Source organism: Vicia villosa, linkage group LG3, assembly GCF_029867415.1.
Source record: "Vicia villosa cultivar HV-30 ecotype Madison, WI linkage group LG3, Vvil1.0, whole genome shotgun sequence".
In the NCBI taxonomy this organism is placed as follows: Eukaryota; Viridiplantae; Streptophyta; class Magnoliopsida; order Fabales; family Fabaceae; genus Vicia; species Vicia villosa.
The window spans coordinates 1,067,809-1,092,748 of NC_081182.1; the positions used below are offsets into that span (position 1 = coordinate 1,067,809).

The 24,940-nt window shown below is 32.4% G+C and overlaps 2 protein-coding genes across 4 annotated transcripts; one reads left to right on the plus strand and one right to left on the minus strand.

Moving 5' to 3' along the window:
* Window positions 1-8,718: 8,718 nt before the first annotated feature.
* Window positions 8,719-15,125, plus strand: LOC131660021 (transcription factor MYB3R-1-like). Of its 3 annotated transcripts, none has more exons than XM_058929136.1 (12): window positions 8,719-8,807; window positions 9,329-9,493; window positions 10,647-10,701; window positions 11,039-11,096; window positions 11,426-11,520; window positions 11,668-11,771; window positions 11,961-12,089; window positions 12,276-13,761; window positions 13,878-14,158; window positions 14,268-14,382; window positions 14,468-14,686; window positions 14,778-15,125. In XM_058929136.1, exons 2-12 carry the CDS (start codon window positions 9,429-9,431, stop codon window positions 14,895-14,897), a joined length of 2,727 nt encoding a protein of 908 aa, XP_058785119.1. In that variant the 5' UTR covers window positions 8,719-8,807; window positions 9,329-9,428; the 3' UTR covers window positions 14,898-15,125. The 3 variants fall into 3 exon arrangements, with proteins under 3 accessions (XP_058785119.1, XP_058785118.1, XP_058785120.1); XM_058929135.1 differs by having other exon boundaries at window positions 8,729-8,914; XM_058929137.1 differs by having other exon boundaries at window positions 8,729-8,914; window positions 13,887-14,158.
* Window positions 15,126-18,758: 3,633 nt separating this feature from the next.
* On the minus strand, window positions 18,759-22,951 carry LOC131660022 (aspartate aminotransferase 1-like). Its single transcript, XM_058929138.1, has 12 exons — window positions 22,636-22,951; window positions 22,175-22,246; window positions 21,446-21,507; window positions 21,233-21,316; window positions 21,008-21,107; window positions 20,781-20,901; window positions 20,467-20,630; window positions 20,083-20,220; window positions 19,730-19,851; window positions 19,517-19,611; window positions 19,123-19,243; window positions 18,759-18,980 (listed from the first exon to the last, which is right to left on the minus strand). The coding sequence occupies exons 1-12, from the start codon at window positions 22,843-22,845 to the stop codon at window positions 18,896-18,898; spliced, it is 1,374 nt and encodes a 457-aa protein (XP_058785121.1). The 5' UTR covers window positions 22,846-22,951; the 3' UTR covers window positions 18,759-18,895.
* Between the last annotated feature and the right edge of the window lie 1,989 nt (window positions 22,952-24,940).

Genomic DNA, 24,940 nt, shown 5'->3' on the forward strand with positions numbered 1-24,940 from the left:
TTTTGTATGAATCCTTTGAGTTGGTATGATTCTGGTGAAAGTGTTGTTCTTGGACCAAAGATTGTTCAGCGGATTACTGAGAAGATTAAGATGATTCAAGAGAAGATGAAGACATCACAAAGTAGACATACAAGTTATCATGATAAGCAAATGAAAGCACTTGAATTTCGAGAGAGAGGTCATGTGTTCTTGAGAGTCACCCCAGTGACTAGTGTTGGTCGCATGTTGAATTCTCGAAAGCTCACGTCTAGTTTCATTAGTCCTTATTAGATTCCGAAGAAAGTAGGAGAAGTAACATACAGAGTTACTTTACCACTGTTTCTTTCAAATCTTTATAGTGTATTTCATGTGTCTCAACTACATAAGTATGTTCCTGATCTGTCTCTTACGATTCAAATGGATGATGTGCAAGTAGGAGTGGAAATAGGCTGGGCCGAATAAGGCTTTGCCAAGACTCGGTCTGGCCTATCAAAAAAATCGAAGCCTAAGCCTGGCCTGTAGCCTGCAATTGGCTTATTTTTAGGCCTTAGTCTGATCTTTTCGAAGGCCTGGTTAGCCTGTTAGCCTACATAAAAGCCTATTTGTTTTAGACATGTCTAAATAAGCAATTAAAATAATGTTTAAATAGACTAACTAACTAAAAGACCAAGAGACTAGAAATTTGTTTGCATTGACTTATTTTAACTCACCTATTAACATAAGTTCTATGAGACGATTTGGTTAAGAGAACTTATGAAAACAATGTTCATTAGGTGTTTTCATCTTATTTTCACATGTTCTTCAAGATAACCAAGTTTTATTTATGTATTTTAATTTAAAGTACTAAACATAACATAATGATAATAATTTTTTTTCATATCTATTTAAATAGGCCGACCTAATAGACTTAAAAGACTTTTTTTGGGGTCTGAGGTCTAAGCTTTTTAACTAAATAGGCTTATAAAAATGCCTAGGCCTTTTCTATTTAAAAAAATGTGTGTCCTGACCTTAGCCTATGTAGGATAGCCTACAGACCTCTGTTATCGGCCTGACCTATTTTCACCTCTATGTGCAAGTGAGAAATAACTTGACTGTGGAGGCGTCGTCATTAGGAATTAATGATCGAAAGGTGAAACACTTGAGAGGTAAAGAGATCGGGTTGGTGAAGGTAGTGTATGTGTGGTTTATGTGAATTATTTGGTATTTATTGGGATTACTAGAACCATTGTTAATTTTTATTTAGTTAAAATAATAGAAATAAGGATAAAATGAAGAATATTGGGATATAAGGTGGAAAATAACATTTTAATGAAATTAGTGGGGTAAAAGGAGAAAAGCATAACTTGAGGGAAAGCATGAAAATTAGTGTAATTAAAATAAATATCAAGTTAAATAAATAGGTAAGAGTGATGGGAGAAGGGAGTGTGAATAGATTATGAAAGAATTAGAAAAGTGGAAAAGAGGCAAGAAGTGGAAAACCTAGAAGAGCCAAAGTGGGGAATTACTTAACTATGGTTGTAATATGCATGAAGGGTAGAGAGGGATCCTCATCCTCTTCCTTGTTTTTCTCCATTGTTTTGTTGTTGTGGTTATGGTGAAGGTTTGTACAAAACCTTCTCCCAACTGTGACATGATTTGGATGTGTAAATCTGGATGTTTTGTTTATGTTCATAAGTTTTGGTATGAAGAACATATTCTTAGATTTATGATAATTTGATGAATTAGGTGATTAAACTGTGGATGATTAATGTATTAATCATGGTACAAAATATATGTGATGTCTTCTGTGTGATTTGTGTGGCTGGGGAGTGACAATTTTTGGTCCTTCAATTTTACTTTTTATGATCAATCGTTAGTTGGTTCAGTGGTGATTGACGTTGGACTTGGTAGGGAGGACCACAGTTTTATCTCTCGCAATTGCGACCGGGAGGGAGCTAAAACCATTTGATGCCAGAACTGACCCCCGAACTAGATAAGTCGGTCTAGTGGATCAGATAATGGTGGTGAAGACCATTTTTTTTAAATTCTTGAAATTTTGTTGGTTCACCTCCACTTTTGTATATGTGACAATGATGATTAGGATTAAAATTTATTTTTAATGAAGTTACGACTAAAATATTTTACTATTTAATATTTTTTACAAATAAATTAATAATTTTAATGCAAATTAAAAAAATAGTTTTATTAATGTGTAGGTAATTAAGTGTAATAAAAAAAGATGTGGGACTTCAATTAAAAGCTAAATCCTGCAACTTTCATTTTTCCTAGCATGTTGCTTAATGCTTAATAAGGTAGGTAGCAACCATGACAATGTCATAGGCTCTATCTTTATTCTTAATATCACACTTCATCCTAACATAACTCGATTCACCCAGTCGTTTGCCCATGAAGTATTCACAATCCACTATTTTTCATCATTTTCTTCCCCCATACATAAGTATAGTCATACCATGATTGAGATCTTTTCCCCAATTTCCAAAGAAGACACGTTTCAAATAAAATTGAAATGCATAGCCTCCGACATCAGTTGAAATGGAAAGGTTGATGGAAAATTGTAACTTTTAGCATTTTCTCGTTGCGAGCAAGCATTTCATAGCTGCTTATAGTTACCACATGATTTTTGGCTTTAGCTTTGTTACATTTACCATTCTTCCTGTATAATGATATTCTCTGGCAGTGGCTAGCCGTCCATGCGTTTTAATGTAGCTGTAAAGTGTCACACCCGGATTAATTTTACTATGAAAAATGTAATAGTGAGTTTGTTGTCATAATGCTAGATCACCCATGTTTTTTTTAAAATGCAAATAACAGTAACATTAAAGCTAGGCATAAGAGATGCCAAAAAAAGACACTACAACATACATGCCAATGGCATATCAATTGCCAAAATTACATTAGTTCAACTCCCTAAAACCAACATATATATCCTAATATAAGTATTATCACGCAGAAAACAAACACCTGCCAAAAGAACGATAACTCCAAGAAAACTCCTTAATTGAAAGCAGTATATTAGAAGATTCGATGAACCTTGCAGAGCACCATAAACTGCCTTGCCAAAAACATAGCTGATGAAGTAATATCGACGCCTGAAACTATGAGCACCTCGCACCTTAATATAAACCACACCACCTCTACACACACCCATATTCTCAATCAACAAAGATACCGAAACATGCCTTAGGATTCTTGCACCACGCGACTATGTCATCAGCGATATAATTAGATTTTAATCTAAGTCATCTCCACGCCAGAATCTTCCCCTCTTCTGCCACTTTTTCCATTTGAATTTATTCGCTCCGGAACACTTTATTATTCCTGTATCTCCACATGCACCACACACAAGCAGCCCATATAACCCTCAATTTCATTGTTGACATTCTTTGTGATCCAAGCAAGTCTTCAAACTGTTCAAGGTGTTTCCATCCATCATTCTGCAGAGTTGTATACACTCCTATCCAATTGCATAAGAGGCTCCATGCACCTGCAAATTTTGGACACTCAAAGAAGATGTGATATACAGATTCCTCTCTCCCGCACTCCCCGACACATCCTATTTGACTATTAGATAAAACTCCCCTTTGGACTAAATTGTCATTTGTAGAAATTCTATTTAGTAGCACTCTCCACACCAAACATGATACTTTCTTTGGTATCGCTTTATTCAAGATTTTGCACCACGGATGACTAAATAATCGTTGGTCGTTCGACTCCTTGCTTTTGTACACCTCTTTCACCGTGTATTTCCTTGACGATACCCACATTCCTATATCCATGTTACAAATATCCTTCCACCAAATTAACGCCCCGTTTAACACCGAATTTAATGCTCCATTAAGCATCCCGTATATATTGACCAACTCTTCAAACTAAATTCCTTTCCTCTCATTAATCACTTTCCATTCCCATTTTCCCAACAGAGCAGAATTAAACTTCCTAAGGTTTCTAATACCCAAACCTCCATTCTCTATCGGTCTACACACTGACTCCCATTTAACCCAATTAATTTTCCTTTCATCCTCACAACCCCCCATAAGAACTGTGAAAAAATAGACTCTAGTTTTGATATAATACCTAATGGAGCCTTGAAGAAGGAGAGATAATAAACAAGAATTGCAAACTGAACAGATTTTAAGATTACTACCTGACTGCCAATAGATAAGTTTTTGTTCTTCCATCTGCTCAACCTTGATTTCACAGTGTTTATCACATGGTTCCAAGTATCTTTTTGGTTTGGATTTGCCCCAATTGGAAGCCCGGGGTACATAAACGGGACTAATCCTACTTTGCATTATAGGATATTTGCTGCCTACACAATCCAGTTTTGAGAGACGTTAATCCCTGCAATCGAGCTTTTTTGAAAATTTACTTTCAACGTGGACATTGATTCAAACAACAGCAGGATCGCCTTTATGGTTCGGATATTGGTCCAATTTTTCTCACTAATGATCATAGTCTCGTCTGTGAATTGAAGGTGAGAGAAACGTTTTTCGCCAACCTCGAATTTTTATCCAAAAAACCTAGCTTGGCCCAGCCTATTCCCACCCCTAGTTCCCCTCCACTTTTGTATATGTGACAATGATGATTAGGATTAAAATTTATTTTTAATGAAGTGACGACTAAAATATTTTACTATTTAATATTTTTTACAAATAAATTAATAATTTTAATGCAAATTAAAAAAAAGTTTTATTAATGTGTAGGTAATTAAGTGTAATAAAAAAGACGTGGGACTTCAATTAAAAGCCAAACCCTGCAACTTTCATTTTTCCTAGCATGTTGCTTAATGCTTAATAAGGTAGGTAGCATCCATGACAATGTCATAGGCTCTATCTTTATCCTTAATATCACACTTCATCCTAACATAACTCGATTCACCCAGTCGTTTTCCCATGAAGTATTCACAATCCAATATTTTTCATCATTTTCTTCCCCATACATAAGTATATTCATACCATGATTGAGGTCTTTTCCACAACTTCTAGAAAAGACGCATTTTGAATAAAATTGAAATGCATAGCCTTCGACATCAGTTGAAATGGAAAGGTTGACGGGAAATTGTAACTTTTAGCATTTTCTCGTTGCGAGCAGGTATTTCATAGGAGCTTATATTTACCACATAATTTTTGGCTTTAGCTTTGTTACATTTACCATTTTTTCCTGTATAATGATATTATTTGGCAATGGCTAGCCCCCCATGCTTTTTAACGTAGCTATAAAGCGTCACACTCGGTGTAATTTTATTATGACAAATGTAATAGTGAGCTTGTTGTCCCAATGCTAGATCACCCATGTGACTGCAACATGAAAGAATGGTAACAACACGCCTGAACTACACATCCTGTAGAGAAACTCAACATCTTCAGCATAAAGTACACTACTTTAATCTCTTTGCATCTACGAAGAAAATTTCTTACGTTTCATAGCTAAGTTAAAATAAAATTATTTTGATATAATTTGTAATATAACATAATTTTACTATATTACGCGATTACTTTTTAAATCTTGAGTAAGATAAAAAAAATCGGTTTAAGAAAGAAAACTCAAACCTAAGAAAGCTTCAACAACAATGGAATAAGAAGAAATAGGGGGTTGTTATTTCTCAGAAACAAATAAAGTCGAAAAGTGAAACTCAATCTCAAATCCCTAATCTATACGCATTGAAGAGCGCTAAAATCAACAACTATGATTTAATAGAAGATAAAAAAACCACGCCCAACGATCAAGATATAGCTTTGATTTTTTAATGGAACTCAATTGGGCCTAGTCCCATCACTATCCTACCATATGCACGTGGGAGAACATGGAGACCTTCCCTAAGGTAACAATTCAGCTACACGATGGGCATGAAATGTGCATGTTCTCAATGTCGCCTACTCCGACTCAGTGTGACAAAAGATCTTCCTTTCTTCATAGGGACATCTTCTTAACGAACCTACTTCCTCAACAGAACATACTCTTGGAATGGTCTCAAAATTATGCTTCAACATTTCTTACTTCATCAATGATAGTGAGGACTTAAGGGAAAATTCTTTGAGTCGACCAGTAATCTTAAGGCTTTGTTTGAGAGTTTGGAGAGGAAGGGAAGATATGACTTTGGAAAAAAAAGGATAAAGTGAAAAGAATAGAAGGATTTTGGTTGAGTGGGTTTTGAAATGTTTTGTTTTTATTCATAACACAAAATCTCTCTAATTTGGTGAAACTAAAAAATTGTATTGGAGGAGAGATTCATAATTTATATTGTTAAAGTATTCTAAAAATAAAAATATATTATTGATAGATAAGAACTCTTTTATCATTCTAAACAAAATCTTTTATTTTTTAATGTTAAATATTTTTCTATATTTTTTAAAAAAAATTGTTTTTCAAAACCATTTTTTCCTCTCCCTTCTTGACTCCCAAACAAAACCTAAAAGATCGACCTAATACAATGACCAAGTATATCCAAAACTCTCCACTAACTAATGTACAGGAGCACACCTCTCATGTTCATCTCAGTTGTTGACGTGAGTCTAAATGACCTCTGCATCTCACACCAAATTTACTAAGAATCGTTCTAACCGTCTCTCATATATAAGTGTGACACAGACTCGAACACATATTTAAGCATTAGAGTGCTATATACCTCTTTTTGATTACAGATACTTCGACTATCGTACAGAAAAAAATCATTTTGGTAATCTTCAACATCTCATCTCATGCATTGTCTCTTATTGTACAAAATAGAACATAAAAATCAAATTAATCATAATAATCAATAACAATATATATAAAAAAAATAAGAATTTATATTTGCAAATTGCACATGAATTTAGAAAGAGTCTTATGTAAAAAAAATAATAGAAATTGGAAATGTAATTTTGATTTAAGAATATTTTAGTTTTAGAACCAAATTATTAAAGGGGAAAAACTAATTGAATTTGAATAATCGCAATTCGCAATAACAGTGTCCGCGAGTCGATTTGGTTCGATTTTTAGATAATCCGATGTTTTGGTAAAAAATTATATGAATTGGTTTGGATTGGATTTGCACATTTTTGTGATAAAGTCCAAACCAAACTAAATCAAAAAACATCATATTGGTTTTGGTTAGATTGATCGAATGAATACATTAGACAAATGTGCAAAAATATTTTCAAAATATATCTAATTTACAGCAATTTATTTTCTATAATATATAAAATCACTAATTTTACTCTATAATATTTTCCATGATAATAATGATATAAATTATATGAATTAATTATGGTTGGTTTTGGTAGAGAGATTCGCGGGTAGAGTTTTAGAATTCCGTTACTCAAACCAATCAACATTAATTTATATTGGTGTGGTTCGATTTTTTCCAAACTAAAAATATGTCGGATCCAAACATCATGATTTAGTTTAGATTCCAAATTGATTCAGATTTGACCGAACCAATAAACACCCTAAAAATTTCACAATATATCTATGCTGATATTTAGGGTTAATTATTTCTATAAAAGTAATTGCTGTTAATTTATAACAAAGTAACTATTGACAATGTAAAGAAGAAGAAAAATTATAGACAAATTCTCCGGTATTTACATGATCTATTGGCAAATTTTATTTTAAATAATTGATCTATCGGTGGTTGTATTGTATCGTTGGCAATCTTAGGCTCTGTTTGGTAAGCCGTGTTTTTGAGCTTATAGCTTATATCTTATGTCTTATAAGCTCGTATGATAATTTAAACCCGTTTGGTAACGCTCTTTTCATCACGAGCTTATAGCTTATTTTACTAGCTTATAGTTTATTCTTCAGACGCTATTTCAAATAGCGTTTTAGCTTATGACTTATAGCTTATTATTTTTTCTTCCTTTTTTATCCTTATTATTTTAATTAAAATCCTTTTTTAACCCTTATAATTTATTTTAATTTAAAATAAAATAAATATATATTAAATATCTTTTATGTCATTTTACATTTATAAGTTAATTGAACCGCTAATTTTACCAAACACTTCAATTAGCTTATAAGCTATCAGTCTCAACCATCCGCTATAAGCTATAAGTCATCAGTCATCAGCCATCAGTCATAAGATATAAGCTATCAGCTAACTTATCAGTCAACTGATATTTTTACCAAACAGACCCTTAGTCAACAAAATCTAGTTATTAAGAGCATTAAAAAAATGTTGTACCTTTAATTGCATTAAATCTTTTAAAGTTTGTTCATCTATATCATTGAAACCTTTTTATATATATACATTTTTCAGTATTATATTATTCTTCAAATTTTCTTACTTTTTGTATTTACGTAAGATATATTTTCTTACGTTTGATAGTTAGTTTTAATAAAATTATTTTTGATAAAATTTGTAATACAACAAAATTTACGTGATTACTTTTTAAATCTCAACAAGTAATAAGATAAAAATGATGCGGTGCTATTTATCGTTTCTGCAGTATTTATTAGCAATACATCTGTAAAATAAATTTACACTAATTAATTTAGCAAAAAAATCACTGGAGAAAATTTGAAAAAATAAAAAGCAGAAAGCGACCTGAAATAAAAAGAATTAATTGTAAAAAGAAAAAAATAATAAAAAATATGGCCGTTGCACTTTTTGAAAAAATGCAAGGCAATGATCATAACGTGAACCTTGATTCGGACGTTTCTAATCATAGCCGTCCATTTTCCAAAGATGTTCCATATTTTAAAAAAAAAAGTAAAATATTTATAAAAAAAATGATTCGTATTTGATGATTCCGCCTCTATAATTTTGAATATAGAGAGAGGACCATTTCCATCAACACTTTCTCTCTCACCAAAACTCTTTCATCTTCCTTCAACCAACTCCTGTTGCAGTGAGTGTTGATTTTCACTTCTAGATCTTCTTCAATATCTCTTCATTTGGATCTGCATTTTCTCACCGTTTCGATTTCCTGAAGCTCAATCTCGTCGTCACTGAACGGTTTCATTTTGATTTCTACACTGATTTTATTCATCGATCTCGCATTCATGCATTCATGATTTGTTAATGCCGATTCTGATTTTTAGAAATTTGAATACTCATTGAAATCTGAGTTTTGTAACTTCTTTAATTTGAATTTGAATTCATGAACTCTTTTTTTTTCACACTTTAATTGTTTGATTTTGAAAGGATCGAGTATGTTGATTTTTTTTAATGCTCTTTTTTATTTGTGCTGTAGATTTTTTTTTTTAAAATCAAAGTAATAATCATTATAGACGGTGCTTTTCCCCAGTTTTTTTATTGAAAAATTGAATATCGATTTACCTAATTATTGTTTTTGGTATGGTTGCGATTTATTTTGTTTTCAAAATTTGAATTCAATTTATATTGATTTGTGTGTTTGTTTGTTTGCAGAAGTTTTTGTTGCGATTTCCTAAGTGTGGATTAGGGATTATAATGATTTGGAGGACAAATTGTGAAGATAATTGCAGTTTGATTCGAGTTGTGGTATACAATGGGAAGTGAGAGGTCGATTTCTGGTCCATCTGATACTGTACAGAAAATTAGACCATTGCATGGGTAAATCTTTACGATCGTCTTTTGTTTTACTATAGCTTGATATGCATTTGTTGCTTCCATCTCAGTAAAATTTTCCGTAGCACTGACACCTCTGAAAAAAGGCGTGGATGTGTCGTGTCGGACATCAATATCTCAACACGACACCGACACTTATATTACATTCAATTTATTCAAATAATTACTGGTGTCGTGTTTGTGTATGTTTCATAGGTAAAATTTAACCTCACAGATAAGGTAAATATTGATGCCTCTAACGATATGCATGTTTATGTTTGGGGCTTTAATTGGCCTTCTTTTGGGAGTGAAATGATTTTTACCAAGGGCAAGGAGTGGATCTTTGTTTTCCATATTATAGTTTATCTTTCATCAGAATTTTCCTAAACTTTAGACCTATGTCACCTTTACTCTTAGTTTCATCCTAATTAGTTCTCAAATTTAAACCGTTGCTAGTAGATCTTTTATTTGGTTGATTAAGAAACCACGTTTTTTAGTTTTGTGAACTTCCAAATTAAAAAACCTTGAGAGTACAAAGAACAGAAATCCAAGTAGAAGATGAGTAGTACATCCTAATGCCTTAAAAAGCTTGTTGAAAAGAGGTCTGCTGAAGTGTGTTAACATTAGACATTGTGACCGAGGTTATTTGTTCAACCAAACTCTAATAGATGCTCCGTTTGCATGTATACTATTGAGTTTTATTCCTCCACCACTTCCACATTGCTTCTGATTTTATTTGTTCAACCAAATCCTAATAGATGCACCATTCGCTTGTACACTCTTGAGTTTTATTTACTCGAACACTTCCAATTGGCGGCCTCATTGTGTGTCTAACACCAGCATATGAAATTGCACATGACAAGCCCAAATGAGGCACTTTCTCAATTTTCTCAACTTCCGCGTGGTGTATCCACTTTAGCCTTTTAATATTCATCATAGTCAATATACCCGGTCAATCAATGGTGTTACCTTTGCTTCTTACCTACTTTAATGAGATTGAGCATCTGCTGAGCAAAATTTAAATTTATGAGAATTTTATATGCAAAAGGAAAAATACATTTTTTTCCTTTTGATTTTTTTGTGTGTAATCCATAATAAGTCCTTATTTATAATCAGTGGTGAATTGAGTTTTCTCTTACAATAAAGCATGTACATGCAGGAGGACTACTGGCCCTACAAGGCGATCCACTAAAGGAAATTGGACAGCTGAGGAGGTAAATTTTTTAAGACTTGAACATATTACATCTTTCTAAAGTTTGGCAATATTACTTTGCATTGTTAGAAGACTTCTTCTGTTGAAAGAGAAAGTTGAATAATACTTGTGAAACTAAAAATCTGTTGAACTTTTGGTATTACTTTTATCACTTTCAATTATTATAGTTATTTTGTAGGCTTTTTGAAGACCATAAATGGCTAAATAATGTATTGGCATTCATTGTATTTTTGGCATATATGTACATTTAGAAATTTTGATGTGTTTTTCTTTGAATACCTTCAGATCTGAAAAAGTATTATATGACCAAGTGACATGCATGAATTCTGTTTCTGCAGGACGAAATTTTGCGGAAGGCTGTTGAGCGTTTTAAAGGAAAGAATTGGAAAAAAATAGGTTAGATTTTGGTAGCATGGAGTACATCTTGTACATGTTGCTCATCATAATTTAATTTCACAATATACTTCTTATAGCATATAGCTGTGTAAGTTTTTAGTGAGCATTGGTAGTGTCAATTTCTTATTCTTATTAAGTTATACGAGTGTCTTCATTTGGACCTTTAAAGGCTTAACTGAGGAGGTTTACGATAAAAAAGTGAGAAATCTACCCATACCTTTGGAATTTCATCGATTTATCATTTTTTTTAATAGTTTTTACACCTAATCTCTCTAGCATATTAAGCAATATTTTATGTGACTTGTAACGATTGTCCAATGTTTTTGTAGCGGAGTGTTTCAAGGATAGGACTGATGTACAATGCTTGCATAGGTGGCAAAAAGTCTTAAATCCAGAACTTATCAAAGGTCCTTGGTCTAAAGAGGTAATATCTTCATATTTCTTCCCTGTGTTGATTATATACTTGACAATTTTTTGTTGGTTCAGAACTAGTATTCTATTCTAGTCTATTCATTTTTCTGTTTAGATATCTGTTATTAACTTACCTACTGATCTGAATGCAAACAAACAGGAAGATGAAACAATCGTGGATTTGGTAAACAAATATGGGCCTAAAAAGTGGTCTACTATAGCACAACATTTACCTGGACGCATTGGTAAGCAATGCCGAGAAAGGTATGACTATTGGATTTCTACTAATTCAAGTCTGTGTGATTAACATATTTCATGTCTGAAATCATTAAACTATAGTACACTGTATTTATTCTGATTATCTTTTCCTTATTTCCCTATATATAAATTAAATATTTCCGGGTGGTAGTAGCCAATTTTCATTCTCATTAATAACTAATGGAAAATTATTAGGTGGCATAATCATCTTAATCCTTCTATAAATAAGGAAGCCTGGACGCAGGAAGAAGAATTGGCTCTAATACATGCTCATCAGATTTATGGGAATAGATGGGCAGAATTATCCAAGTTTTTGCCTGGAAGGTAAATGCACGTTAAATTCCTATTTAATTTAATAAGGGAGAGGGTTGAAAAGTGCATGCAACCATGCTTTCACTTCATTTTGCAATCACATTTTCTTATTTATGTTTTGAATAGAGATCTGGATGCATATTTTTATTTCTGTTTATCAGTAAGCAATTACGGTTGTGATTTTTCTCGTGGAAACAGGACAGACAATGCGATAAAGAACCATTGGAATAGTTCTGTCAAAAAGAAATTAGATTCTTACTTAGCGTCGGGCTTGCTTGCTCAGTTTCAAAATGTACAACTTGTTGGAAATCCAAATCAACCTATTGATTCATCCTGTGCAAGGTTGCAGTTTAGTGTAGATGATATCGGTCCTAGAGGGACTGATGGTGAGGAAGTTTCACTGTGTAGCCAGGAATCGGCTAATGCTGATAACTTCCCGTCTGGCAGAGAGTTGAGAATTGTTATGCAAAATGGAGAGTACAGGGCAAATGAAGAATCTAACCAAGCATCTTGTTCAGAGCCATATTACTTGTCTCTTGACGATGTTACTTGCCAAGAATCATTTGAGCAGAAATATTCAAACCAACCCGGAAGTTCTTCTGCTAACGTGGATTACCAATTTAATTTACATGCTTTGCCCAACATTTCTTCGCTTGACTTTGGGCAGGAATCATCACAGTTGCAAAATGATTCTTTAGCTCCCAGTGAAAGTCATAACATGATGATTGTTCCATATGAATATCAGCCTTCATCTATGGACAATGTCGAAGGAGAACAAAACATGTTGGTAACTGATGATGAATGTAGGTTCCTATTTTCAGAGGCAATGAGTGATGAATGCTTTTCCTCAGGAGTAAACAATATTGACATGTCTAGACGCGCTTCATCTCTTTGTCAGTCACCTTTACCATCTTGTGGTAGGATGGTGATGAATGCTGCCGAAGCCAATCCGTTGGTAAGCTCTGATGATCTACATTGTGTCTCGAGAGAACAAGATGGCTTGATTTATGCCAATGATAACAATAGGTCTGAAGATGTTGGGGAAGATGAAAACTTAAAATTGGTCCCTGTAAATAGTTCTCGATGTGGATCAGATACTATGCAGAATTGCTACCCAATTGATGAAAAACCAAAGGGACATATAAAACAGGAGGAAGCAGGAGGAGCACTGTGTTATGAACCACCTCGTTTTCCAAGTTTGGATATACCTTTCATGAGCTGTGATCTTATACAGTCTGGCGATATGCAGCAAGAATTCAGTCCCTTAGGTATCCGCCAGTTTATGATGTCTTCTATGAACTGTCTTACTCCTTTCAGACTGTGGGACTCACCTTCTCGAATTGATAGTCCAAAGGCTTTATTAAAAAGTGCTGCTAAAACTTTTACAAGTACGCCATCCATAATGAAGAAGAAGAAACGAAATCGAGACCTTTTATCTCCACTATCAGATAGAAGAATGGAGAAGAAACATGAGATTGACTTGACATCAACTTTGATTACAAACTTCTCTCGTTTAGATGTCATGTTTGATGATAATGAGGCTCAAGGTATTGAAGACGATAAAGAAAATTGTAGACCAGCTTTTAAGGTAGAGGAGAAAAGTAACTCTCAGAACAAGATTGAGCAGTCTCCTCTCGATGCCGATGCTAAGATGAAGAATGATATTGATCCTGCTGCCGAAATTGTAAGTATACTATTACTATATGTAGATACTAACTTGTTATTTCCCTCCAAATCTTATTTTTCTATTGTAGTCAGTTGCAGTCCAGTGTTTGTAAATATTAACATTTTATTGGTCAGGTGCAACAGCCTTCTGGAGTTTTGGTTGAACATGATATGAATGATCCGTCATTATATTCTCCTAGTCAAATTGGTTTGAAATCAGATATAGTTCTTAGTTTAAGTGCTAGAAGTCATAAAAAGCCAGCTTCAAGACTTAACTCTCCTTGTGTTCGATTAAAGGAGCACGAAAGACTCTCAGTTTCTGTTACTTGTGTACAATCCGTCTGTTCATCACCAGGACCAGGAGAGAATATGGGCGATCAAACCGGAAACAATGGTGGTTTTGAAAGAAATAACATGTAATATTATTTAAATTGATTATATTGTTAGCTACATTTTCGCTAACTTCTTGTTTGATGGATCTCATCGGATCACATTGTTTTTGAATAACTTCTTGTTTGATTTCAGTTTTGGCGGAACACCTTATAGGAAAAGCTTTGAATCACCTTCGGCATGGAAATCTCCCCTGTTCTTCAGCACTTTTTTGACTAGCCCCAGGCTTGATACTGAAATTACAATTGAGGTTCTGTATATTATGTCGAGTTTACTCTACCGTATTTCTGAAGTATTAGTTTCTTTCTCATTTAAAAGAGTGAGCATGTTTACAGGACTATGGATGTTTCTTTAGCCCGGGCGATAAAAGCTATGATGCAATGGGATGGATGAAACAGATTGGTGAACACACTGCTGCTCAATATGCCGATGCTCTAGAGATTTTGGAAAATGATTCTCCTAAGGCACTACCAAAAGATGCATTTGAAGACAACCAAGAAAACAAGGATCCTCATATACCTGGGAACCAGTCTAACTCGGCTTCAAATGCTTTGGTAAAACTGGACTTACCAATGCTAGTTTTCCTTATATTTTCCACAATTTCAATCTCATGAACTTTTTAGTTAACTATAAATTTGTTTCCAGGTGGAACGACGCATACTTGACTTCAGTGAATGTGGATCTCCAGAGAGGGGTGATAAGGGCAAGTCCTCAGTTATGAGCATTTCAAGTCCTTCTTCGTATTTGTTGAAGGGCTGTAGATAAATATATAGCGAATGTGGATCTCTGTTTTGCTGTATACTCAGATGTCTGTTTGAGTATACTTTATAAATATAAATTGTCATTTATTTATAAGATTACTATTATACCTTAAGAAAGAGATTGTTATTGTTATTATTAATTTGTTGTTTAGCTTATACTTTTAGTGACAAGACTTGAATCTGTAATTGAACGGCACAAAAAAAAAAATCCCTTAAAGTTTTGATGACTTAATTTCCTGGTCTATTTAGAAAGTAGAAAAGTTGAGGAAAGAAAGCTAAACATGAGATAGTGAGAAAGCAAAGAATTATAGTTCCACTGAAAAAACTATCCTTTTACACACACATTATTGGTGTTCATAGTCATCACCAAAAAGAATACTAGTGTTCATAGAGTCATCCTTTAGTTCAGTAACTAACTCTTCAAACTTGTCTTATAAACTTGTCTACATTGTCTTGATGTCCCACAAATTTTGTTGACAATTTTCCTAGCATATTGTTTAATCATTTGAATAAAATAGTCCAATAGATTACCTGGTTGTACTCATCTTTGATGGTCTAACTTTGGTAGATTTAAACAAGTATCATTAATATAGTATGAAAGGAATTCTTGATGCTTATAAGTGAAGATGAGGTAGCACAATTTTAACTAATTTTAACTAATGATCTTACCTTTGTGAAAATTGTTGATTTTTCTTGTAATCCAAGTTACCTTTAAAAGTATGTTAGTTAATCAGTTATGTTGGTTTGGATATGCCTGAAGTGGGACGTATATACATTGTTTCATTGATCAATATACAATTAACGTTCACTCAATTATTCTCTTAATTTTCATTGCTTAGTGAGAAGTGTATTTTGACACTTTTTTTTCTAGTTTTTTACTCTAGGAAGTCAAGATGATGATATAAATGTGCTAGACATCTCCTGCAACATGTTTATAGAGTTTCAAATGCATAAGAATGATGATCATATCCATGAAGATGTTAAGGTTGATCCTGTCATAACCAATGATGGTGTTGATAACAGCCATGATCATTCAGTAGAATATGATGAGACATTATGTAAAGATATGTTATATGTTGCAAAAGATGGAAAAGTGTATGATGATGGTGTTCTTGATACTATTTCCCACTGTGAAGTTATCATATTGATACCAAGACTATTGTGTAGTTTGAAGTTCAATCTTTATCAGATGAATGTGAAAAGTGCCGCTCTTAATAGGTACTTGAATGTGGAAATTGAATACCTTCTTTGTGCCAACATAATAAAGAGAATTATGGAGAAGTTAATCAAGTCTCATGCCAATAGTACTCGTGAAAAGGATCATGTGGTGAATAACGTGAATGACAATACTAATGATGTTGTTAATAATTCTGACAGTGTTGATGATGGTTATATCCCTTTGAATAATGGAGTTCATGATAGGTGTGAACCAGTCAATGAAGGGGTTATTAAAAATGTTGGTCTATGCAAAAATGTGTTGAATAAGAAGTATTTGAAGTGGATGGATGGTGAAATGAAGCCTTCAAGAGATGCTCTAACATTTGAAAAGAGTGTTCAACTACTGGAGGATGTCATTATGAAAGTGTGAAATCCTTATAAAAATTCCCAGTTGTGTTGGAGGGATGTCAGACTTGATGGTGGACCATTTTGTCCAACATATGAAGTTCGGGTTTGAGATGAGTTATGTAAGGAAATTCAATTATGTTATTGATCTTCAAGAAAAGAAAATGGAAGACAGTAGTGTTGTATCTCAAAGGGTATGTGCAAGATTTCAAACAAATTATAAGGACAATTGTCTTACTCAAGTAAAGTGAATCTTAAGGTATGTCAATAGGACATGTGGCTATGGTTTACATTGCTCACATGACACCAACCCAATATTAGTTGGGTATTATGATATTAGGATAAAATTGTAGATGATAGAAAAATCAAATTTCATGGATGCCTCATTCTTAGCAATTGCTTAATATATTGGTTCAACAAGAAGCAAAATCATGTCTCTTTATCAATAGTTGAAGTTGAATATATTGGTGAAGAAGGCATGTGTAGTCAATTGCAATGTATAAACCAAATGAAGGAGTACAATGTAGGACAAGATGTCGTGACATTGTTCTGTGACAATTTGAGATATACGTGTACTTCAAATCTCATGTACATTGGTCAACGCTTCATTAAGAAATTTGTGTTAACAAGATTGTCACTGAGAAACTATTGGAAGACATTATCACCAAAGTCTGGAATGTATCTCAGGTTAAAAAATCAAGGGATGCTCTTGGTATCTACATCTGTAAAACCTGGTAGCAATTTGGGAGTCGTTCCAAGATAAAAAAATATTTCTCTCCCCTAAGACCATTGTGGCACATAAAATAAGGCAAATTCTTTTCTTATTTTAGTTGTATTATAACTGGGTTGTCGTTAAAGGCAAGAAAAACATACACTTTACTTCATTGTGCTCTTTGATAACGGATCCCTCCTTGATCTTTCAAGCCCATCTTCATTTTTGTAAAATGAATCATAATTCCAAAGAAACATCTAGGAAATCATCTGGAAACTTCCTAGTCAAAGAAATCGACGTGCCTAAGGATGTTGGTGAACTTCTGGTGTCTTTGGCGAATAAGACCAAGGACATTGGTTCCTCTTTGTCTTGAATTATTAAGAGTAACATCACCATTGTTGAATCTTCTAGGGGGGACAATTGACTCTGAGAATATAATGATCAAGAATTTGAATCTTGGGAAGATAAGGAAGATCGAAGCTGCAGTTGCAGAACTAATGGAATCAAGTGACTCAAGTAATTCTGAGTCAGAATATGGACTGATTGATTTGGCCCTCGATCTAAGAAGTTGTAGTTGGAGTTGTCTAGCTGGAGATTGGAGGCTGGTAATTTCAAGTGTTTTTGCTTCATTTTGACCCTTGTATATGGGCATGTGTTGATTTTGTAATGGCGTGCTAGATTCTATAACTTTGTACCAATAATTATCATGATGCTCTAGCATCGTGTTCAATATTTGTACTATTGGTTGTGGTTTGTCTACTCCTGATCTGATGTGTCCAAAATCATTGAGGAATACCTTTCCTAAATTGTGACAAAAAGGGAAGTAATGGTATGTGTAGGGGTAGTTTTCTGACTATTAACCATTGACTGTGATGGAGCTGATTCTTCTTGTTCTCTAATGTGTTTAGTACTAACGGATATTAACTTGTTTTCAGGTTTTCTATAGAAAACACACATGTTGCAACATCTAGCCTGACATCTGATCCAGATCTGTGTGTGTGTTGATTAGATCTGTGTGTGTTGATCTTGTTGTGTGTTAGTAGTAGTTTTGATCTTTAACCACTGACTACTAAGTAATGTATGTTCATGCATGACTGGCTGTTTTGGAACATTCTAATGAATGATCATGACCTCTGACATGCAAACTCATGTGTAAATAACTACCTCATAATTTTATTTCCTATTAAAAAATCATTCTGACTACTATTCCTATTAAAAAATCATAAGCAAAACCGAGATTGATTCAGGAGATTTTGTTGCATTTGATTTGAAGATTAAGGATAAAAACAAAGTTGAAAATCTTGTAGTTGATCACTTGAGCAGAATAAAATGGTTGATTACTTGAGCAAAATAAAGATGAAGATTCATTCCCTATTTAAGAGATTTCCCTTATGAACAACTTTCCCATCTGCATTAGGTAACTCCTTAATTTACTGATTTAGTTAATTATCTTGTTTGTACTTCCAATGCATCTATAGCACAAATTCTCAAACTTAAAATGATGCAAAATATATCATACATGCCTTTACCCAACAAAAAAATGATACATGACAACAATATAACATAGTAATGCTCTATAGGAAGGCATCATAAGATAAAAGTTGTTTGTCATTTTCATAAAATAAAAGGCTTGATTGTTTTATTATAAGGTTTAATTGTTGATGAGACAATTATTACACAAAAATATCCACTATCAGACGGGATGATTTGAAATCAATAGGTAAAATTTAGGCAACTCGGGTAACAGCTGCATGGATTGCATCCGCCAGATGTGGAACTGTTCTGGAGCTCAAACCAGCCATGCTAATCCTCCTGCACAATAACAGTGTATGTCGAGTCAAAAACAAATGATTACACAAGAGTTTCTTCACACTTGACTGGAACATAAAGAAACATAAGAGAATGTGCATCATACTCGAACTCATTGAATAAGTCAGAAATAAAATCCTCTTACCCATCAGAAGTCATGTAGATATGATACTCTTTAGTCATGAAGGAAACTTGCTCAGGATTCAATCCTGTGAAAGTAAACATTCCAATCTGCTTGATAATGTGACTCCAATCACCTGGTGTACCTGTTTGTTCAATTAATCGAGAGATAAGTACAACTGAAATATACAGTTAATGGATACGAAACCCTTGAAAGACTATTGTAGGAAAAGATAAACTAAGATAAGAAGGAATAAAAGAATGAGCAGACAAACAAGAACTTCTTGAATATGGTGCAACATCAATGTTTCCATTCTATCCTATTTTTCCTATCATACTGCATTAGATACCAGTTCTAACAGAACCACCAGGAATTGACAAGCCAGGTGAATTGTAAAAGATACTTGGAAAAAACCAACCTCTAGCACGTAAAGCATCGAAAAGTTGTTGGCGCATACTGATAATGCGATCAGCCATTGCCTTCAATTCAATAGTCCAGTCATTGTACAAATCCCTGAAAGAGAAGCAAAACTGATAAGAAGCAAGCAGTGAGAAAGAACAAAATAACAGCCAAAAACAAATCCATGTTTCCTAGTCTAACAAAGGAAAGAGGAAGAATCTTGGCTCGCTACCGGTCCTTGAGAATGGCAGCCACGATGGATGCACCGTGAATGGGAGGACTTGAGTACATGGGCCTAATCACAAGTTTCAGCTGGCTCTCAACCCTGCTTGCAACATCAGCTGACTTGCTGACCTGGGAATGATTTGTTGAGGAAAAGGAAAATCAGGGAAACTCAAAAAACACATGTAACTTATGGCAAACCTTTGTATATAAAAAATATAAGTTTAAGAATCACATTATTTGTGCTAAAATGATAGCAAGGGGGGAAAACAGATTGAATAGGACGAAATCCAAGCCATGCTTAATGAACATTAATGATGAAACCCATAAAATTATCTTCACTTAATGTTTTGAAATGCTTACAATATTCAAGGCACCAACACGTTCACCATAAAGACCCATGTTCTTTGCATAACTCTGGGCTGCCAGCAATTCACCACCATCAGCAACAAACAAACGAATAGGCTGTGCATCTGCATCTAGACTTCCACTGGCAAAACCCTGTTAAATAAAAATAGACATAGCTTAAAAAGAGTTTTCGATAAGAGAGCGGACATTTGAGACGGTAAAATATTACTTTATCAAGCACGCATTATGCCAAGAAATGGGAAGCTTCAGGATTCAAGAGATTTGAAGCGGTTGGATTTGTGATTTTGAATTAAATATTTGTAGAATTATGTCGACACACAAATTTCTCAATAATAGAGAGCAAAAAGCACTATGTCCGTTAAATGCAAAAATGCTTGCCTGATAAGCACTGTCAAAGAAAGGCAATAGAGATTTTGATCTTATGAGCTGTCTAATCTGCTCCCACTGTTCAAGTGTTGGATCAACACCCGTGGGGTTGTGTGCGCATGCATGTAGCAAAACAACAGATCCAGATGGGGCAGAACCAAGATCCTCTAGAAGTCCTATAAGGAACAAGGAAATAAAAAAATATTAAATAAAATCTAACTATGTTATTGAATATTTATCATGATGGATGTTGGGACACACATGAATATTGATACAAATTAGAAATTAAGGAATAGCTTTCCACAGGTTGATACAATAATTCTAACCTTGGAAGTCAAGCCCCCGTGTTGCTGGAGCATAGTAGCGATATGTTTTGACAGTTAAACCTGCCAAGGAAAAAATCTTTGTATGATTTCCCCAAGTAGGTAGTGGCAAGTATATAATCCGCTGAAAAGATCAATGGAATCAAAACAAGGTAAGCCCAACGATACACACAGCAATATCAGCCAAAAGTTATAGAGGGGAGAAAAAAATTAAGGACGTAGAACTTTACTTGGTGATAGTGCTTAGCCAAAAATTCACCCCCAACTCTTAAAGAACCAGTACCGGATAAGCCTTGAACAGTGCTAACCCTGTTCGCTTGAATAGCAGGGCTATATTCAAAAGAGTTAGCAAAATAACAGTTAGGAACAGAGTGGTAAGAAGAATATTTACATACAAGAAATGACAGATTAACCAAGAAAAGTTAAAATTATAACAACAAGTTTCAATTGTTAACCTGTCTGCACCAAAAATAAGCTTGGCACTCAATTTGTTAAAATCAGCTAGCCCAACAATTGGAATATACTCCTTATTGCGTGACCTGAAAACAATGTAGAACGGAACTTTATATAAAACTCAAATAAATGTTACTCTTTGGAAATGAGCAAAAAAAAAGCATAGTGAATCTTTGGAAATGAGCAAAAAAAAGCATAGTGAATCAGGTACTAACAAGTCGTTCAACAGTTGGTGTTCAACTCGCCTCACTACATCCAACACAAGGGGTTTACCTTCCTGGTAAACAGAACAAATGATAGTATTAGTATAATTCACAAGTCACAAGGAATATGTAGAATTTCAAAACTTGTCTTACAACTTTAATTGACCTTTTCATTGTTCATCAACTCATTATGTCTTAACATTTATTTTCAGTGGCCAAATTATGCAAATGATGATTATGTATTTGTACTACTACCTCTGTTTGAAAATTAGTAGTGGTGTAGGGTTCTTAACCAGATTAAAAAATACATTGAAGTTGTAAAAGAAACATATATATTTTTACTAAACTAACCCTATTAAGTATTAACTATTGATAAGTTTCAACATCATAAATATGCCAAGCAAAATACAATAGAATTGAAAAAATGAATTAATTCTATCTTGAAAAATGATTTTTTTTTTCAAATGACATTCACTTTAAAATATTTTTTTATTAAAGTGAAACTCATTGTAAAACTGAAACGGATAGAGTATATAAATACATACATTACATATCTTCATGTGATTTAAATTCAAACACCTATACATGTGATTTAAATTCAAACACCTATACATGTGATTCACATTCAATTTTTTCCAGTTTTCAAATTATCATCTGTGTTGATATTTAACTGATGGTGTGTGGATGATTCATTGTCCCAAATAATGAAGAACTATAGTCGAAAAGAAATATGAGCCTAACCTCAGTTCGGTAAGCACCAACCCCCAAATTGAGCTTAATAGGACTTTGATCTTTGTTGTAAGCAACAGTTACCTATTTTTTCAACACACAAAAAAAAATTAAAAAAACAAAGAGGTAAGATAACAGAGCAATCATCAGGTCACTATCAAATTTGCCTAAGCTTCACAAGTCACAACGCAACAAAAACAATTCTAATACGTAACATACCAAAACCATCATCATCAGAAACGTGACGCTATGAAATTCAAATCGTAAACAAAATCAAAATACTACAAGGAACCGATCAATCATAATCTCAAATAAATAAACAATAACTGAAACGAAATTAATAAAATTACAGAATCGGTTTAATCGAAGTTGTACAGTAACGATCACGATCCAAACGCGATCTAAAATTCGGAGGATCAAAAAGCATGAAAAAATTACGATCTGATAATCGGAAAGAGAAGAAGAACCGTTACCCCGAGGATAGGATCTTCAGGAGCTTGAACGATGTGAGCGAAAACGGAATCGGAAGAAGCGGTTGGAGAAGGAGAAATGTGAGAAGCCATTTGATTTTGATCTGGAAAATCAGAAAGGTGTCTGGCGAGAGTGTTTAGCCTGCGATCGGTAGGAGAAGAATAAGAAGGAGAAAAGGTGGTGGAAGGTTCGAGAATAACCGGTGGGCGCATGCTGTATGATGTAGGAGTATATATATTCTGTGTATGAATTTTCCTGGTTTTGTTTTTGGTTGTATAAATTTAAATTAAAAAGTAAACTAAAAAAGTAAAGTAGAAAAGGTATGATTTGTGTACTACTTTATACTATGCAAATTTGCCTATTATATATCGACTCATGAATTTGTTTGGTTGTGGTTTAGAGGTGCGTGTTGATTGATTGAGACGCTTACTTGTCGTCACGTGTCATCAAGCACGGAGTCGGTGGGTTTATTTTCTTATCGTATTCTGAACTTGACTTGAATGCAACAAAAAAATACCATATTAAATTCAACGCCTTCCTTTTTAAAATAAAGTTTTAAAATATGATTTAGTATTTTTACGATTCGTTTGAAGAACTTTAGTATTTATAAATCACAACAAAATATAAATATTAATAACATTACATCTATTTTTTTGATAAATTTTTTATTTTATATTCGTATAAATAAATTTACTGTTGAGTTAAAATTTAAAATTATATATATTATGGTTATAAAATTTAACATCAATCGAAAATCATCTGATATATCAACAAAATACATAAAAATTAACTCTTACAAAATTTCATAAAAACTATTAATTTTAATTATTTTTTTAACATATCAACTGATATTTGATTGATGTGAAATTTTATAAACATGATTTATATAATAATAACTTTCAATTCAGTGATTAATTTTATTGATATAAATATATAGGAATAAGAGTTATTGAATGTGTGATGTGTCATTTAATCACCAAATAAAAAAATAATTTGAAATTGATAATATGGTTTAATATATTATAATTTAATATATTGATTTTTTTTTTTGAAAAAAAAAATATAAATCCATTTTATATGCTAGTGTATCCATTTCATTTTCTCTTTAGAGTCCACCAATTTTTTTTTATTTAGTAGATTATATAGTATTTATTGGTTAACAATGTAAAATTTTACATCATCAATATACAACTAGTTTTTTCATAAAATAATTATTATAAAGTACATAAAATACAAAAAAATAAAAAATAAAGATAGTTTAATTTTTAGAATAAAAATTAAACTTATTATAAAAATTTTCAAAATACGATAATTTTGTCATTTGCATATATTATATATTGTCTTTGTTTAAATTAACTAATATATAAAATAAAATTACATGTTTATCAATATTTAAAAATATATAATTTTATTTTTTTAGTAGTGTCTATGGAATTTGAAAATTTATCTAAACTTATCTAATTGCTTTTTACTTATTTTGTTTATTTTATTAAATTATAAAATTTACAATTATCCAAATTAATTTTTAGAATATTATTTTGTTAAATTAAATATATTATATACGATCTTTATTTAAGTGTGTGTGTATATATATATATATATATATATATATATATATATATATATATATATATATATATATATATATATATATATATATATATATATATATATATATATATATATATATATATATATAATTAATTTACTAATTTATGGTTGTATCAACAAAATTTAGATTTTTATTTATTAATTTAGATTTTTAGTTATTAATTAAGATTTTTTAGTTGTGTCAACAAATTTTGTTTATTAATTTATTTAGATTTTTATTTATTAATTTAGATTTTTAGTTGTGTCAGTAAAATTTTCTAAAATGTACCTATATTTATTTAATAGTTTTAAAAAATTTGTATGTTTTGTTTATTTATAAAATTATTAAAATAAACTTTTAAAAATAATCATATTTTAGATAATAATATATATCTTATTTTTTAAAATTGTTGATTTTTATCAACAACTTATTAACATTAGTAATTACAAAAAAATATAAAGAAATTTTTATTGTTAGAGATTGAATTTTAAATCAACAGTTTAAATTAATCTAACTCAATTAACATGTATCAATTGAGTTATTTTACATTTTTACTCAATCATATATGTATTTCGTATTAGAATTAGAATTATATTATTGTTGATTGATAATGTAGAATTACATAAACATTATTGTTGATCTCTAATTTCTAATATAGTGATGCAGAACGTCTCAACCTTTATGCTAATAGAGTCTTTGCCATATGCCTCAAATTT